Genomic DNA, 19,907 nt, shown 5'->3' on the forward strand with positions numbered 1-19,907 from the left:
TCATCAACACAGATGCAGCCATTTTTATTTTTGTAAATCATACATTATAACAAGGAAAAATATTAACACTTCAAGCTTACACATTTAGGCTACCCAAATTTTTCAGGCTAATTGTAGTAATGACGGATCAGACCTGTTTGGCCAATTAGTAACAAGACACATATGTATAAGGACATTACTTATCACCATGCAACGTCACTTCTCTGTCTTTTACGGCCATGACAACAACGTCGGTCCCCTCGGCTGTGAACGCTCCTGGCGCGCTCTTATTATCATATTATTACCAAATTATCATTTGTGAATTGTTCATTCCCGGTTGGCACACATTTTGCAGCCCTTATAAAAGCGCCGCTCCCTGTTTACAGTGGAAGTTCGATCATAGATTTGAGTTCGATGCATGATGTCTGTGGTTCGATGCGGCTGTGTCGGCGCATAACATATGTCATAAATAGAGTTGGGTCCGAGTCCACCTTAGTCGAGTCCGAGTCGAGTCCGAGTCCAAAGAAGGCCGAGTTGGACTTGAGTCCGAGTCCTTAACATCCGAGTCCGAGTCGAGTCCGGCCGAGACCACAAACATTTAAAGACTTTGTAAAAAGACCTGTCCCTCTTAGTTACTGTTGCTACGTTCCACAAGCCATTCCGCTCTCACTCCACATGTTCTCACACAGTGAAAAATATATTGAGGAGGAAAGAGAAAAAGGTATTTGCAAGGTAATGCTCAAGAATGCAACACGATGCATTAAGAGCCAGGGGTATATTTTTGAGCAAGATGATGGTGATGTTTACATTTTTATTATTTTGTTTTACATGCTAATATCTTTTTTAGCCTCTGAGGGGCAGGACTAAATTAATCAAATTTTTTTTTTTTTAACAATTTACACCAATTTACATCCAGTTCCATCCTTAACGGATGCTTCCTTCTTGAACATCACTAAATATTTGCAGGGTTTGTAATGTTTGTGTAGGAGTCCCTCACTTGTCACCAGTGCGAAAAGATGGATCTCACTGCCACTGCTAACATTAGTTAGGAGTCAAATATGTGTATGTGTATTGTATGTGTTTTGTGGCCTTATTTCAGGAACTTTCATTTTTAGTTTTTACAATAACCACACATAAACAATATTCTCTCAAAAATACAAACATGTACAAACGTGTTGCTCATAAATTATGGTTGCCCTGTTTCTGCTAAATATAGTGTAATTTCACCTGTGCCATTAATGTGTTTATAAGCAGTTGAAAAAAAACACAGATGTCAGGCCATGTCAGAACATCTCAAGGACCCCAAATAGCCCTTGGTCCCCAGAGGGTTAAAACTGACACTGTACACAGTCAGTGCTCTTAATACTATATATTTGCACATTTTGCAGACCTGTTTTGAAAAACATCAACTTAAACGCCAACTATATTTCCATTTTTTTCTATCACAGAGTGATTCTTCTTGTGACCACTCAGTAGTGCTGTAGCGGCGCGTCGATGATTCGACGTCAAAATTGCGTCGACGTCATATTTTTGTGTGGGAGACCGAAACATTGCAGAATAGAGGACGAAGACAACTAGAAGTGAATGTGCTATCCATTAAATGAATCACACACAGTAAAGAAACCCTTAAGAAAAAAAAATAGCAATTTAGATGCACAAACTGGGTGCCGGTGTGGTGAGACGTACAAGCTCGGGCAGATTCGGCTTGAAAAAAAAAAAGGCGTACACACAGCCAGCCACAGTCTTCCTGGTCTTGCGCACCCAACGCGTCATTTTTGCCGTGCGCACATTCGCGCTCGTGCGGACGTGTCGAGTATAAACAAGGCTTTACTCCGTGTCAGCACGCGCTCTGATCAGTAGGTGCAGAAACCTCTCCCGATTCATCTCCATCAGTAGCAGTCTCCGATCGCACCACTAACTCCGCCTCCGTTTCCCTCCTCAGCTGATATTAATATTTAAACATTCTCTATGATAAAAAATGTTTGTAAAAAATATTTTAATAACACAGTTTTGGCGGTTGTAGAGTTATAATGATGGTGTTCAAATACATAACATTAGACTAACGTTAGCCAGCTTATAGTTTCTTGATTCAGTATGCTAGTATTTATTTGAGATATTGTTTTTTTTTTATTAATTGAGCAGCAGAAAAAATATTCTTTGTATTAGTCGTCCAATTAGTCATTAGATTAGTCGACTAATCGATAAAATAATCGCCCAACTAATCGTTTAGTTAATAATCGTTTACCCCAGCCCTAGCACTCAGGTCATGATCATAATGCTACTTAAATGTGAGAGGTTGTTTGTGTGTGCTAAAAGTTTTGAACTTGCATTTCCTGCTTCTGTTCTTCTGAAAGGTGAATTCTGTGTTGCAGCATCTATTGTACTCACATTTTTTTTTTTTTTCAGAGTGACAGATATAGCTTTTGCTTTTGGTGTGAATAGACCATTTGCTGGCATTATTGTATCATTTTTGCACATTGCTGTTCTGGGAAAAAGATACTATGAGTAAATAAAATATCTAAGACATACAAATCTGCTCACCTCCTGGACCATTTCTTTGATGAGTTTGTTTGCTGCCCGTAGGTCCTCAGGGTGAGAGCTATTCAGAAGACGGGACAACATCTATTGAATCGGAGGAAGAAAGTACAGGACAGAGAAAAAAAATACATTAAGAGAAAATGCACCAGGACTCATCTTAAAACTGGCTCATAGTTTAAAAACATATAGAATATCACAATAGAAAATAAATCATCAATTTAAAGAGCACCTATCATGGATTTTTGAAAATGACTGTTCATGTAGTGTGGAATATAGCTCTAAGGGAATGAAAAACATCTTGCAAAGATTTATATCTGAAAGTGCACCGTACATAGAGTTATTGTCTTTCAAAAGTGAGAGTCGACTCTGAGTCTATGAAATGAATTGTTTTCGAAACGAGTCATTAGCTGTTACATCGTGACGTAGATAGGTCATTGGCCGCTCCCAACAGATTCAAATTATTTTATTTCATGCCATGTCAGCAGTCAGAGCTATTTTCATGGCAAAAAAATCATTTACAAAAATACAAATATCATATAAATACAACAAAAACAAAACAAATATAAACAAGAAGTCATATTATACAATATATTTTTTTAAATTAACATATGATAAAAAATCCAGAACCTTTTCAGGCATAATCTCATTAAATATGTCCTTCAAAAAAGTAACTTCATAAAAGAGCCTTCTGCTTGCGTTAAGTCCAGGAAAATCTAATAAAAAATGTTTGACAGATAAGGGAATTTTACAAAACATACATAAAGTTGGGTCTTCACCTTTAAGCAAAAAAGCATGGGTCAAACTTGTATGACCCATTAGGCATCTGGTGTAGACCACTTGGTCAAATCTAGTTTTAAAATTGGTAGAAAGTCTGTTTGTTATTTCCGGATGAGTTTCATACAACTTATTGTTCTTGCACATATTCCACTCTTCTTGCCACTTATTTAAAATATATCGGTTAATAATATCTGATGGAGGAATTTGACAATCATTAACTTCCTGATTAAGAGCTTCCTTAGCAGCGGCATCAGCTCGTTCATTTCCTGAAAGTCCAACATGTCCTGGAACCCAGCAAAAAATAATACTGAAGAACTAATTTTGTAGATTATCCACTTTGGCTAAGATGCAATCCACCAAAGGGTGATCAATTTTTAAAGTATCCATTGCTTGAAGGCAAGATGTAGAGTCTGTAAAAATTATAGCATTTTTTGTAGTGTATTTTTGATATACCCCAAAGCTAAAAGTAAAGCACGTGCTTCAGCAGAGAAGATTGAGCATTGTTTTGGAATACAGATTCCATAGCATTGATGTCCAGTCACCATTGCTGCCGTTACACTATTTTCCACCTTCGAACCATCTGTGAATATAGGTACGTGAAAAGGGAATTGGTTTCTTATGTCCAAATATTGCTGTCTATATACATTTTGGTGAGTCACTCCTTTCCTCTGATTAGCCAAATCCAAATTGATATTCGGGTTCTTTAATTTCCAGGGAGATATAGAATTGAATTGTATTTGGTTTAAAATGTTTACATTTATATTCAAGTTCTCCAAATGTGGTTTAATACGAATACCAAAGGATCTGATGCTTTTAGGTTTGCTCTCATACAAAGGAGTAAATTGTGGGTTGAAGACTGAAGAATAGGCTGGATTGGATTTATTTGCCTTTATTTTGACAGCATATTGGAGTGAGAGTTTCAATCGTCTATTTTGAAGTGAAAGTTCATTAGCTTCAATGTACAAACTTTGCACTGGCGAAGTTCTAAATGCTCCCAAGGCAAGTCGTAAGCCCTGATGATGTACAGCATCTGCTTATATGATTTTCTCGCCGAATCATATATTATGCTTCCGTAGTCCAGCCGGGAACGAATTAGTGTTCTATAGAGTCTCAAAAGAACAATGTAATCTGCTCCCCATTTTGTTTTTGCTAATACTTTCATTATATTCATAGCTTTAAGACACCTGTTCTTTAGTGATTTCAAATGAGGAATGAAAGTAATTTTGTTGTCAAATAGAAGACCTAAGTACTTGATTTCCTTAACAACATTAATCGGTTCTCCATTAATGAAGAGTTCTGGATCATGACGAAGGGATCGCTGGATTCAGAAGTGGGTACAGACTGTTTTTGATTTCGAGAATTTGAATCCCCGCTCCCAACAACTGCGCGCGCAGACTTGAAGTGATGTCTAGAACACATTCAAATACTTCAGCTGAATCGCATCATGCCGAGAATACGTTCTACATTGCAAAGACAGTTCAGCCACTTGTTTCCATTGTCCAGGGACGAAAATGTGAAGAATCAGTGGTCAGAGTTCATACTTGCAACGCCCGAACCTTTTGTTCATCATTTTAATGACGAATCATTTAAAATTCAAAAACCTAAATTAATTCAAATGTGTTGATTCACAAGCCGGTTGTTCCTGAAGGAGGGCTCAGTATCCAGTGTATATGGATCAGGTTCATCCTCCTCCGAATCACAATCCGTAAGTAATATTAATAATGTTTGCTGTTATGTTTTCTGTAGCATGCACAATATAGTTATATTATGTTGTGTGTTGTGTACACTCCACGCAGCTTCTAAGCGGGGTAAAGTTAGTTTTGTTTTTGATATTCACCAGACATTCATTGAAAAATGGCAATTACCTCCTAAACGACTTAGCTAAATATGACTTCGCTCTATATAATAAGCACTGCCCTTCAAAAGCCCCCGCAATGTGAGTTTCGCTGGGAAAGCTCGCTCTTGACGGAGTAAGGGACCGTGTGGAAAGTGCACTTTTTCTGGCACGTTTTTTCAAACACTATATACAATTTTCAACACTTGACAAGCTATAATCCTGGTTATGGGCGTTCCGTTGCCCAACTAACTGGGTCATTTGACCAATCGCCGCAGATTCGCGTCACTCAAAGGAGGTGTTTGGGAAAATGAATCGTCGAACGAATCATTTGAGAGTCATTGAGCAAATCAGTTAAAAATAAATGCATATTATAAAGGCCTGTTCACACCGGGACGAATTTCGCGCGCGTAAAAGCGTCATGTTTAAAAAAACGGTTTGACGGTTTTTTGGTTTGACGCGCCGCGTCAAAACCTATCCGACCAACGAGATTGGCGGGTTTGCTTATGTGTCTGGTACTTCTGAAGTTACAGTAAAACACAACTTGGGGGCGCTCAAACACGGTCTTGCCGAGCGAAGAAGAGATAAGATACCTATGGGCAAGATGAATGTTGAGCTGCTGGTCTAGGAGCATAAAGAGCTATATTTATATTAGTATTTCTGTAATAATAGTGTAGTATAGGGTGACCAACAGTTCTGTTTTCCCGGGACATGTGTAAAACGGTCACTTTGTGCTTTATAGAAATCTGAGTTGAGATGAGAACTGCGCATAGTGTTCGTAGTGTCAGTTAGATTTTGACAAGTGAGGAGAGGAGATAACCGCTCTGCCGACTCTTTGTATTCTTTATTTTATTTTTCTATTGTGACCAGATGTTTGTTTGTGTTTTTTTTTTCTCGCTCGATCCCCATGTATGATGACGAGTGTAACGTTTGAGTGGTTTTATTAAACGCGGGGAAATACGACAACTCTCGTCTCTCGTGCATCTGTTCATCCGACAACTAGTGCCATGTTTTTATCTCTGGGCAACATCTCAACTTTGCGTTACACATGTCCTGTTTCCACGTCCTGTCCTGGCTGTTTTTAAGTGATGAAAATGTCCTGGTTTTCAAAAAAACTGCTGGGAAAGATCAGTTCTACAGCAAAATATAGATGGACAAGGTGGATGAGGAAGAAAAACGGGATAAGAACGATGAAAACTAAAGATATAAATAGATTTTGTTAGTTCGTTTTTGTAAGTTTGTGAGAGCTATTTTTTTTTACATTTGGAGGCATTTCTTTTAGTTATTTATTATTTATATATTTATTTTTCTAATACAGAAGACATTATTTCTATCATTATTTCATTCATTTTTTTTAAATCTGTCATAATAAAACATTGAGACATGAATATGATCACCCTAGTATATTCTATTATTATTTCTGTTTTACATTAAGCGCCATTTAATGTCAGGGAATGAATTTGCATGTTCACTCGGCTCATCGTCAGCGAAAAACGCTTGGGTGTGAACACAAAAAACGCTTTGAAAAACCCTGACGAATAACGCGCGCTGATATTCGTCCCGGTGTGTATGGGCCTTAAGACAAATAAAGTGTTTTTTATACTTGCATGCAGGTTAAACTGTTTTTGGGAACTCCTAAAATAAAATAGGAACATTTCAAATGCTATGATAGGAGCTCTTTAAACAGCATTAGTGCATATCAACTACCTTTGATTTCTCCTCATCCTCAAAGATGGCGTTCTTGGGCCTAGGCGGTGGAGGAGGACAGGGCTTGTCAACAGGAAGATCTGGATCCTGCTTAATAATACCTGGAAAGAGACCAAAACCACATCATTAACACTGCGAGTTCCACAAGAGAACATTACTACACATATACACGTTTCCTTATCGTTACTTTTAACAGCACTCATGAAAATACAAATCTCAAAAAGCACATTTTTTTTCCATTGAACATACAAATATCAGCTGTGTAGCTAAATGTGTATGTCAGTCATGACAGATCAGGACCCTGCACATCAGGTTACCTTGTTTCTTAAGCATCTGATAAGCATCCAAAATCTTTGTCTCTTCTTGTAAACTCACAGTCCAGCTGTACATCATTTCTAAAACTTTTTTCTTCACTGGTTCTGGGGCTCGAGAACCAAGATACTGTAACAGAAGCAGGGTAAAGGGAGAGTTATTGACAAATGCTTTAGGGGCTAGTGTTTGTATGTGCAATCCAACAAATTAACATAACTGATTAGTTATGTTAATTAGAATCACATTTAAGAAATATTCTGCATTCCACACAAGTTTAAGGAATAGTTCCGACATATCACCCTCTTACTCTAATGCCTTATCTTTGGATTTCATGTTTTTCCAGTTCTTCGAGTTCCTCATGCAATATATTCAGGTTTGAACAAATAAGGATATGCAATAAATGCATACATTTGTCATCGCTGGACGTAGTGGTGTATGCAGATTAGGGGGAAAACCAACTCTCTGACAAATTACCTGGGGTTTGTACCACAAATCCAGTGTGGGTGGCTTGCCAGACAATCTTAACATTAGTTTACACCATCTCTGGATTTTATGTACTACAAATGTGAGTCAATTTTTTTGACTTATTTTTCATTCAGTTTTAAACATCTGTTAAGTTAAATAGCTTATTCAGGTCAGTACTAAAAAACAAGACGCAACTTTTATGATCCTTTTGTTAAAGCAGCACTATGCAGGATTTCCGTTTTTGTCAAACTGTGACCTCTAGAGTCACTAGCCGCGTTTTCACTGCCGGGCCAGTGCCGAGCCGTGCTAGTAAGTGCCAGGGCTAGTCGCGTTTCCACCGTCACTTCCGGGGCTTGATCGGGGCTTACTCGGGGCCAACAGCCAGGATTTCTGGCCCGTCGAATACCTTGGGCCAGAGCGGGCCAGCTCGAAGGCAGAGTTTATCTGTGTTCTGTGTTATGGAACGTTATGATCTGAAGCAATATCGCACAAAAAAAAAAATAAAATAAAAAATCGCTGCTTGAAATGGAGAATTGCCTGTACTGGTCTGTCAAGGATACCACAGCTCTTCTGAGCATTTGGGCAGAAGAAAGGGTAGGATGTCAATTTGTTCGACGTCACGCCGTGTGAAGAAACAAGGATATTACAAAATACATCGATGCTGAACTTTCTAAGCTAAACATTCAGCGAGTAACGCTTCAAGTTCAGGAAAAAATAAAAAAGTTGCGGGCACAGTATTGTACAAGGCGATTAAAATGCACAATGGACAAAGCGGAGTTCAGAGAAGGATTTTTCCATGGTTCGATAGACGGTGTGCTGGATCACCGTCCCTCTGTTAGTGACGTCTCGCGAGACAATCGGGACACTATTGCAGCCACGGCCGGTGAGTTAATATACATGTTATCTTCCTAACTTAAAAAATAAATTAATTCATAATACCCACTGATATGGGCTGGGTTGTATGACGTTTGATCCAGAAAGGCGTGTTAGGGGCGGGGTTTAGGGCAGCGTTGTGGGGCTACTGGCCCGGCAGTGGAAACGCAAGCCCGGTGCTTGAGGTAGAGGTCTTCACAGTGCACCCGAGACCCGTCGACCCCGGACCCGACCCGGGACCCGTACGGGTTCGGGTCTATATTTTAAATGAGCAGCCGGGTCCGGGTCGGGTCCGAATATATTACTTTGGGTCCCGGGTCTGTTTAACATTGTGTGTAATACCAACGCAGTCTCATCCTTTAGCGTCATATAGGACGCGCTGTATAACAAAACGGCGAAATACTACTCACATGGCACCCGTTATCGTTAATATAACACGCGCTGAGAACGGGCTGGTAATACACGTGCGATTGGAGTGCAATCTCAAGCGCGTGTCATGTTTCTATGGCAACCAGAGCAGAGCTTCCGCCAAACCGCGCTTTGCATTTTCTCCAATGTTTATAATAATATAAAAGAACCGTCTTGTTTAATCTTAAAGTTTTGGTGGTCAGATTCAGACTCAATGAAGTGCAGAGAGCACAGATATGTTCAAGCTGAACAAGCAATCGTTATTATAGTTCAAAAGGGCAAACAGTTAAATTTATTATGCGAGTTAACTCGAGTCAGAATGTGCATGTGCAAGGCTGCATTTTTCATCCATCACCGTGACATCAAGTGGACTTTTAAAGCTAAAATAATGAGTGGATTAAGCTTGGAAAAACGAGAGAAACAACATGGATAGAACTTTCTTGTCGGTGGCTTGCAATGCATCACAGTCAGTCAGATAACGTCAGGAAGTGAGACGACGACTACTAAAATTAGGTAAGACAAAAAGTTTTATTTTTCGCAACTCGTGTGAAATAATATGTGACAATCGGGTCCAGTCGGGTTTGTGTCTTCCTGCCGGGTTCGGGTCCAGTTTTCAAATAATAGACGGGTCCAGGTCGGGTCCGGGCAGTACATTTATGGCATTTCTCGGGTCTGCACGGGTCCGGGTCCAACTTTTGAAATGAACGACGGGTTCGGGTCAGTTCGGTGTAGCACATTACGGGTCTCTTCCGGGTCGGGCATGAATTTTTGGACCCGTGAAGACCTCTAGCTTGAGGCCCAAGGCCACTGGCTTAACTCAGCTCGCTGTTAGCTCTGGCCCAGCCCTAGCCCGGCAGTGGAAATGCGGCTACTGTGGAGTACTTGTACTGTTGTAAATAGCACTCACGCAGAGATGTCTCTGCACTCAAGGCCTGATCCCCTCCCCCTGTATAATGGTACCTTATCAGTAGGATGAAAGCTGTAACAAGTAGGGCTAGGTATCGTAATAAAATGTTCGATACTGATACCTTGACTTCGATACCGGTTCCTGAACGATACCTTTTTCGATACCAATTTTATGTAACCAATTTTAACAATATAATATTACCTACATTTATATTTTATTTTTCAGTTTGTTGACTTTTTCACACTCATATTTTGAGTATGTAAAAAACCACCAATGCTAAAGTTTTCTATGTTTCCAAATCATTTAACAACATGTATTCTTTACTACAATTAGCTCATTTTTTCTGCCTTATCTTAATGAATTGTTTGACAATGAAACTGAATGAAACACCTCTGATAACAGATCACTCTAAATTGTAATTTAGAAACATGAATCTTCTGCAAAGCAGCTTTGAAACGATTTGTATTGTGAAAAATGCTAAACAAATAAATGTGAAATAAATTAAATATAGGCAACTGGGGGGGGGGGGGGGGGGATTTATGCCTTGCGCTCAACACACATGAAGCTTGCCGCAAAGCACTGGCAACAGTAGCCTAATTGATTATGGATGTGTCGGGAAACAACAGCAAGGATATATTTTAATTGTTTATTAATGAACAAGTGTTTAATAAGTCTGCTGGCAGCAAATATGATTATGGCGAAGCTGACTCGTCATTCATGCAGTAGTGAATGTGTGCGCCTATAAGGATTAGGTAATCAAACTATTTATTTCTAATTGTTTCGTTTAAAAGTAGACATATGAGGTATCCGCTGAGGGGGGGGGGGGGGGGGGGGGATACGAGACGCCCAACATTCAACCCGAAAATATAACCATATAACCAGTCATATAACCATTGCAATAACTCCGAAGCTATTCAGTTAAGGTAAAAAAAACTGCATAGTGCAGCTTTAAAATGATTCATATTTTGCAGATCCTGCAAATTGTATGTAAACTTACAACTGCACATAAATCATTTTAATTGAAGCAGCCCATGATATCATTGTGGATCTATATTAATACACATACTCATTATAAGGTGCTTTCCTTGCCATTAATGCTTGGATAATGTCTCCCTCAATTAAAACTGAAAAAATAATGGCTAGTGAACTTGGGTGCGATATACTTAAACCTACTAACATCCGTTGACATGATTTATCACAAGAAGAAAAAATTCATTTTTTCACATCTGTTAATGAAAGCAGATTTTTTTATAACGACAATATGAAAATATCGCAAAAGTTTTGCACAAATCTGGAATAGAAACACGGCTATTGACAGGTGGTATTATATTGTAATGATTATACTACTATATTGTGACTACACTAACATTCTTTGGATGAATTCAAACTAAGCAACATTACTCATTTATATACACAGAGACTAAACAAACCTTAGGGGAAACCACTTTGATGAGCTCATTCAGGAAACGGAACTTCCCCACCTCATTATGGAACCTTTTCCCACAGTTCTTCACACAGGTTTCTAGAACCTTAGGACACAAACACACAGTGACAAACATTTACATAATTTATAATACAATAATTATGTAGATCATCTCTCAATATCAGCTGTAAAATTCATTCAGAACATTTACACCCTGAATCAATGAAACTGTCAACAAAACTCCCAGAAACATTTGAATTATGACAAATTTGTAGAAGAGACCTACTGATGGGAGATCCCATCAATTCATTTATTAAAGCTACACTGTGTAACTCTTTTAGTTTATTCTTAGCTAAACACACTTAGTTCTATCAAAAATATATGTGCTCATGTATATTTACCTCGTTGAAGTAATAAAGTATTCTTATGAGTGTATAATATGCCATTGAAAACACATACGGGTAAGGGGTTCTAATGTCGGTCGCCATGTTGTCCCTCCATCTTAAAAGTACATTAGCCAAAGAGGGACATACCCATTAATTCAAGCTTCGCCTTTCGCGTTTACGTTTGAGTTAACACTCATGGACGAGGTCAAACTGGAAGCCATGTTAATCTTGGACTACACTGGCCACCGTAGGAGTTAAAACGAAATCGGAATTGAGAGGAACAGAAACTAATATTCACTGGATAGTCGTATACCTTTTCACCGCTAGATGGGGGTAAAAATCACACAGTGTAGCTTTAAAAAAAAAACTTTGCTTTTTGTCAAAAAACCTACTGCTGTTTGTCAAGGTCAATAGTCTCTTAACATATCAGATAATTGGATCTTTTTATGACAGGGCAAGATTATAAATGTCTTGCAACTCTCCAAAAATGTAAGGACATTTATGAATTAATAATTCATAATATAAACAAAATTCTCTGCCTTTAACCTTGACAACCAAATTTGAAAACATTTTGAAAATAATGATTAAGTTGTATTAAAGATGTAAAGAAAATATGTATTATTTTTACTTGATGAATAGTCGTTTTTACACAATGCCAGCTTCTAGCAAGAAAAAATTATGGTAAAACTTTATCATGTTTACTATCTATTTTTGTTAAAACTCTAAAACTATAGTTAGTTCAGCTTTAAAAAAAAAAAAAAAGTCTTTGAAAGTATTAACTGATTGAAAAGGTTTCTCATGGGGTAAAACATGCTTTAGGGAAAAAGGATTCTGACAAAAAGAACATGATGGTGAATCTTATCTTAATATTAAAAAACTTGATGGTTAGAATAAATAGAACATTTCTAAAGGATTCAGTGGAAAGAATAATGTATTGTTCTAGTCATTTGGATCTATCTAGAGTTATTGGATTTTTTTTTAAAATTATTAAATTAGCCTATAATAGCGCCAACTTGTGGTTAACTCAAATTAAACACCATGCTGAACACGCTAAATTCCATAATGATCAGTCATTCACAATGCAAGTTATTAAAGTCCCCGTGAAATCAAAATTGAACCTATTTACTTTGTTAGCGCATATTTCTAGTCTTGTGGTGAACAATTAATCCGTGCAAGTAAAAATATATTTAAAAAATGTTTTACCTTGGTAATCTTTAATCAAAATCTGAAAAGTTACTTCCGGTCTGGAACGGTTTCTTTTTCTGATGACGTAGGTTTCACAACTTGGGTGGGGAAACGCTTAACCACTCCCCTCAAATCGTTAGTTTGCTATGAGCGAGAGATGGAGAGGAGGAGCGCTAGAGTAAAACCCTGCCCTCTGTTCAATATTCCGTTTCACTTGGAAATACGTCACAGCACTGGAGAAAAATCGTTTGCAACTTCCGGTTCACGGGGACTTTAACTGCTGAAACTTGATTGGCTCGTGGTGGGCATTTTGGTTTATTTGTAATATTAATTTGTCATGGCTTGGTTACCACTTGCCCTAAAGAAGATACGTGTCAAAATTAATTTTCCTTGATCAAACAGTTGTTGATTTAAGTTTTGATATGTAGCACGCCCTATGGGCAGAATTGGACAAAACTTTGCGTGCATCCTCACAATAACCTGTTGTTGACGTGTTTAAGTTTTTTATTAAGTTTAGACTATGCGTTCAACAAGTCAATTAGTCAAAATGTGCTATGCCAGACAATTTAATTGGCTTATATCTTAGCAACACATAAATGCATGAAATCAAAATTCAGCAGCAAATAAGCAAAAATTCAAGTACAAATAAAACAGGGTTTCAGCATATTCGGATACACCCTGAATGCCAATCTTACCATGAGTGCCTGCATGGCCTCCCACTCCTGAGGGGACTGAATCTTGTGAGCAAGAAGCCTGGTGGCCAACTGGGGACTACACACACAATGCACAATAAAATGAACAATCTGTAAAATAGGACCCCTTGAACATTTACATGTTGAATTATTACAACAAAGGTAAGATATGTGATCCTAATACATTTTATTTTTATGTTTTTAAGTATGTTTTCCTTAGGTCTCTTCTTTCAGAGGTCTGTCACACACACAGAGACACACACACACATTGATAAAAAATGGCAGAAGGGTGACTACTAAGCTTTCTCTATGTTTCCTGTCATGTGAAGCTCAATGAATTAAGGACAGGTGAAACTTTACCCTGTGACTGTGTGTTTCTGCCTTTGGTACTGTTTTATGAGCATGCACAGCCACAATGGCAAAAATGATCACATTCAATATAAACACAAAAGGTCCTACTTCTACTTTCTCATTTTATGAGAAATTAAAAAAAATGTCATATTATTATACCCAACAAGTATCATATCGATCATCATGTATAATAATCTGTGCTCACAAAACATATGGTTTTGTATCAGCTAAAGAAAAACGAAATGCTTGTCAGTTCTTCAGAAGAGTAATGAGAGCTCGCTCAACTGCCACTAACAGGACAGAAGTTGATTTCTAGTCATTAAAACCAATATCTCCGCAAGGTATAGAATAATGCAGGAAGGACGTCAAAACCCAAACGACTAATTCAAAAATGCTTCCCTGAGAATTTCTTTTGGGGGGGGGGGGGGGGGGGGGGGGGTTTATAACAGGGTTTTTCAATTTATGAGTAAAATAAGGAACATAAACTGTGGTAAATATAACTTCACAATACATGAAAATTTAGCTCTACAAATTACACACACCCAAGAAAATGACATTAACACCCACTAACCTGCCAAATACGGGTGGATTTCGGCAGTCATTCTCATTAATCCCTTTGCCAAGCTGAATTTTTATATTCAGTTAAATAAATATATGAGGAAGCACCACGCTTTAACTATTTACATGTGTGCAGCCAGGTTACGCGTTACTTCTAGCATCTCAGAGTGGCTCCATTCACAGTAAATACTGCACCACATTAATAAACTCAGTATCAGCATGGGTTGTTTGTTTGGGTTTCCAAAAAAAGCATTTGGGAATGCATATAAAGTCTTACACGCTTTGTGTTTCAAAGCAAAATGTTACACGATTAACACATCCATCTCTGTATATGCTGTAAGTTTGGGTTGCAAATAAAGTGATGAACTTAAAACACATGAACTTGTTCAAGAAATGATAGTGAGTGGCTGTAGCATTTCTATCGTAAAGAAATGGCAAAATATTACAAGCTTAACTGGACATTGGAATCAAATGTTGTTTGACCAATATTAAACGGACAGTTCACCCAAATATTACAATTCTATCATCTTACCTTTTTCATCTCAGTGCGTGCTGTAACTCTGTTTGACGCACCAACCGCTTGCCTAGCTTAGCACAAAGGCTGGATGTAAATGGCTACAGCTTGCATACTAATCTCAATAAGAGACAAAATAACGCAAACATTTTCCTATTTACATGTTGTGATATGTATAGTCACAGAGTGTACAAATAACAATGTCATATGAGACGCAGATAACTTTTAACTGTATAAAGATTGGGAACTATATTCTCAGAAGGCGAAGCACTGCTACTTGGGCGGAGTGATAACCGCAGCACCTATGACGCACCGTGGTGAGGAGCAGAGAGTTTGTTTAGAGTCGGAGTCAGCAATTAATAGATAGGAAAAGAATAGTTTACAATCATAGGTGTTCTTTGTATTGTAAAGAGCTGCAAAAATAAACAGGGGAGACCAGGTAATACCATGATGTTTCATAGATTTCCAAACAAAAACGCTGACCTGATGAATCAATGGCTAAGTTACTTGCTCTGGATATCGATCCAAACACACCTGAAGAGATCATCAAGGACCATCGTGTTTGCTCAGTACTTTTCACTGAGGATGACTATTTTGAAAAAAAAAAAAAAAACGGAATTTGCCACACGGACCATGAAACGTGTGCTGAAGAACACGGCCATCCTATCGATAGCACAGACAGGACAAAGTGGAGCGGCTGCAGTGGTAAGTGTTCCGTTATGTTTTTAGATGATAGCCTATTGTAACAGTGCCATTAGCTGGATCTAATGTAACGTTAGTGATACTATTATAGGAACAAGGTCACTACTATTGCAATTGTTCCTGGGCTCCATGTCTCCCCTGTAATGTTAGTATTGTGTTGTCACGAACACGCTCTATCCCCCCAGTAATAAATGAGATGAGTGGACCTAGAGGTAAAAAAAGAAGAAAAAACAGTGCGTCTCAGGTGCTGCGGTTATCACTCCACCCAAGAAACAGTGCTTCGCCTTCTGAGAATATAGTTCCTATTCCCAATATTTATCAGTTAAAAGATGGCTGTGTCTCATATGACCTTGTGATTTGTACACTCTGTGACTATACAAATCACAACATGTAAATAGGAATGATAGGGATATTTGAGTTATTTAGTCACTTATTAGGATTAGTATGCTAGCTGTAACCATTTACAACCAGTATTTGTGCTAAGCTAGTCTAGCGGTGGGTGCGTCAAACAGCATTACAGCACGCACTGAGATGAAAAAGGTATGTATGGACTTATCTAAGGCCCCGTCCACACTACTGCGTTTTCGTTTAAAAACGGAGACCTTTTGCTACGTTTGCACCTCCCGTCCACACTAAAACGGGAAAAACGAAGACCTAAAACGGAGAAGTTTAGAAACGCTGCAGCTGCGTTTTGAAACTCCGGAGGGCGTTTTAGTGTGGACGAGACAAAACGGAGGAGTTTACAAACGATGACGCAGAGGCTCACGCTCGGCTCTATGATTGGGTGTCATCAGTCATGACGTGTCCTTCCCTGATTCGCCAACCACTGTTTACACCGGCGCGCGCATGCCCAGTGTTGGTGAATGGTCACGTGATCTGCGTTTTCAGTCGTTTTAATGTGGACGGAGATCAATTCTATTACGCAGACAAAACGCTGGTGTGGACGGAGATCGTATTCGTTTTAATTCTCAGTTTTTAAACGAAAACGCAGTAGTGTGGACGGGGCCTAACTCTCGGGATACAGTGAATAAGCTAAAGTCCAAAAAAGTTGAGGGTTCCTTTAAACAAGGATTTGATCATGGTGTAAAATGTAACAACAATCACCAGATTGGATTTTAAGTCATTTTGAAGGCTATTGTTCAAATTAGGCCTATTTTTATTACCACAAAAAAAATATATGTACGATTAAGTCAAGTATAGCGCTTTTTACAATACAGATTTTTTCAAAGCAGATAACAGGACATTAGTGCAACAACAATTGTTTTGGCTGTACAGCAGATCTAGAAGAAAGTAATTGTCTAGCTAGCTTAAGTAAGTTTTTAATTTTTTCATTTTCGTTGTAAAAATCATTACTTTTAATGTATTGTGGCTGTTCATTTACACAACAACAGCGTTTGGTGGCCTGAGAAGGGAGAACGCAAACTTTGAACTTTGAAGGTTTAAAAGTGCTAGTCTTTGAAAACGATTTTTGAAAACGATCCTATTATCATCTCTGTGTAATCTTAAAAAATTTGAACCTGAGAAAATGGTGCCAGCATGTATGCAAATTAAGTGTTTAGTCTATAGGCATGCGTGTTTGCACGTTTTTTTTTATTTTATATAGTAATTGATTACTCGATTGTTTGTGAAAATAATCGACTGATTACTTGGTTTTGCATTTGCATTTTTTGACTCAGTCAAATAAAATACTATTTTTAAAATACCAGTCATATATTTCAGCATTGAAGATTTCTTAAAAAATAGTGTCAAAATACTGTCTTGTTGTGTATCATCGCACCCCTATAAATAGTCATTTCTCCAACAACAAAACTGTGGCTAGAGAAAATGCTGAGCGGCTAGTAATCTCAAGAGCTATACACAACCATATAGAAACCACATATTTTGAAGCTGCCATTTTTATTTGAAAAAAAAAGAAAATCATCCGTTTCTAATAAGTAACTAGATAATGTTTGGGGTGTGAGTGTGTGCAGTTTACGTTGTAGAAGAAACATTAAAATATGTCAAGTTATGTTAACTACAGGCCTTATTTTTACTTTGGAAAAACCCCATTATAAAACCCCATAGGAAAATCTTGATGGAACCAGCATGAATTAGTCTTCAGTTTGACATCATCCCTGCAGTACTCTATTGAGCTCCTGCTTATGGCTTACAATGACTGAAAACAGGCTAGTGAGATATCAACATTACACCACTGATGGTGTACCTTGGTTTATGAATTGCTCAACAATAGATACACATTCATAAATTTCACATTCTCTAGGCTTCTGTGAGCACAATATGTACAGGAATGTCTCTGGGAACATTCACAATGAAAGTGTTTTGTGTTTAGAAATGTGAGATGCAAAGACGTGTCTAGCACATTTATATATAAAAAAAATGTAAATCAGTAAAATGCATAAACACATTCTGTGTGAAAGGATCCTTACTGTGCAGATTCATTTAGGTTTAAAAATTATTGAATTGTTGACGCACCCTTCAGGTTCATTGCTGAGCTGGTCACAGAACAGTTGAATACTCTCCCAGTCAGTTTCTCGATTTAAAGGGTTGGTAGCCTTGTCTACAGGTGACATAACAAAAGTCTGAAACACTAAAAAAACTACATACAAACCTATGACAACAAGCAAGCATAAAGATCACAAAAACTGTTAAACAACAGTTATAAGACAAAAAAATAACAATAATAACTGCAGTTTGACCATGTAAATGTCAGCAGAGAGAAGTGAAATGAAATCACAGGAAGAACAACTTTTGACGTTTTCATTAAAGACTATGAGAATATGAATAACTTGTGTACAACCTTTAAATAATAAATAAATAAATAAATACTGAGTGCAATTTGTAATGTTATTGATGTAGGGTCCAAGACAATAATTCAAAGAGGTTGGAGGGTAGAAAAGGTCGTTGTTGTCTATTCTTTTTTATTTCATTTTATTATTATTAGCTTTTTCAGAAAAAGTCATCTGTGCTTGCTTGCATCACAAGTGGGCTGCATAAAACTGACAAAAGTGTAGGTCGGATATGGCCCCTTTAAGGAAACGGCAAATGAATCATCTTTTCTTGACTGACATATTGGTTGGCAGAACGGAAATAGGGTTTGAATGGAGACTTTACATTATATAGGCATAACAAAATGTTCTGTCATTGAATGTCTTCATTCAACATTTTATTGACCATATGAGTCTGCGAGACTCCTCCCTTTTGACTCAAGAAGAGATAGCTAGCAATTTTACAACTCTTCTTTACCTGTCCATCACAGAACGCACAATCCACAACAGGAAATATATACACACAAAACACACTAAAAACAAGAGTGTGTCAGAAACTTTACTAGTTTAACGTCGTTAGCAAGCTAATAACTCCACTGCAAACAACATGACACTCCTCATCTGCGTTTAACGAAACACCTTCGCAAAGGCATCAAGTTAGGCAAATGTATGTCCTTGATATTCACACTGTCACATTAGAAGGCAATAAATTTGTAGTTTAAATGTGTTTGACTTACTGATGCGGGACTCTAAGCTCTGCTCGTCAGGCGGAGCCGCCATCTTCACCCGAGATCACAAGACCCAAATCTCGCGATGAAACACGTGACATCTCTGACCACAGAAGTACTTCTGCATTTTTTATTAAATGAAACAATACATTACGGTTATTTGGCCATGACTGTGAAACCACACTTTTTTCATATGGTGCATTTAACTACAATTGTACAAATAGATTAACTGACTTTGTCTTTAAAAGTTTCATGGTGGCTTTGGTACATTTGATAGTCTATTCTTCACGGTCGACGCAGTAGAGTCGTGGTTTTACAGCAAAATGTGACACAAGAATGTGGTTTGTCTGTGAAGCAAATTTTGGTTCATATGCCTTGACATGTGGAATTGTCAGATCCGAATTTAGCCTTCAATGGATCTAAATTTTTCAGCTTGATAATGTATGACAAAAGATTATAGGCTACTGCCTGTGATGTAGGCTAGGCCAGAGCCATGTATTCAGAGAGTTGCGACACGCTCTGATGTCGCCGCAAGGCTGTCACGTGGTTCATGGAAGCCCCAATAGTTCCAAAACAGACGCGGGCTGTCATCATGTTCTTCAATGGACAGACAGCAGCGATTGCATTATTAAACGGTAAATATAAAATAAAACGCACACCAAAGTACTTTTTAAGCTTTTATATTGCGTTTGAATAATGTCAGTGTTGCATTTGGAGAGGCAGGGTGACAACTTAGATGTTTTTTTAGGCTATATTTTTAGAGGGAAAAGCTTGTGTTCATGTTCGCATTGGTAGTTGCACTG

The 19,907-nt window shown here is 38.0% G+C and overlaps 1 protein-coding gene across 1 annotated transcript in view; it reads right to left on the reverse strand.

Moving 5' to 3' along the window:
* Nucleotides 1-19,218, reverse strand: part of gga1 (golgi-associated, gamma adaptin ear containing, ARF binding protein 1) — a 51,043-nt gene extending 31,825 nt beyond the window's left edge. Inside the window, exons 1-7 of the mRNA XM_039655646.2 lie at nucleotides 19,114-19,218; nucleotides 18,084-18,168; nucleotides 13,490-13,565; nucleotides 11,231-11,329; nucleotides 7,153-7,276; nucleotides 6,836-6,936; nucleotides 2,521-2,601 (exon numbers count right to left, since the gene is read on the reverse strand). Coding sequence (XP_039511580.2) covers nucleotides 2,521-2,601; nucleotides 6,836-6,936; nucleotides 7,153-7,276; nucleotides 11,231-11,329; nucleotides 13,490-13,565; nucleotides 18,084-18,168; nucleotides 19,114-19,156 — 609 coding nt within the window. The 5' untranslated portion in view covers nucleotides 19,157-19,218. The remainder of the gene's footprint in view (nucleotides 1-2,520; nucleotides 2,602-6,835; nucleotides 6,937-7,152; nucleotides 7,277-11,230; nucleotides 11,330-13,489; nucleotides 13,566-18,083; nucleotides 18,169-19,113) is intronic.
* Nucleotides 19,219-19,907: the final 689 nt, after the last annotated feature.

Source organism: Pimephales promelas, chromosome 8, assembly GCF_988280905.1.
Source record: "Pimephales promelas chromosome 8, fPimPro1.hap1.1, whole genome shotgun sequence".
In the NCBI taxonomy this organism is placed as follows: domain Eukaryota; kingdom Metazoa; phylum Chordata; class Actinopteri; order Cypriniformes; family Leuciscidae; genus Pimephales; species Pimephales promelas.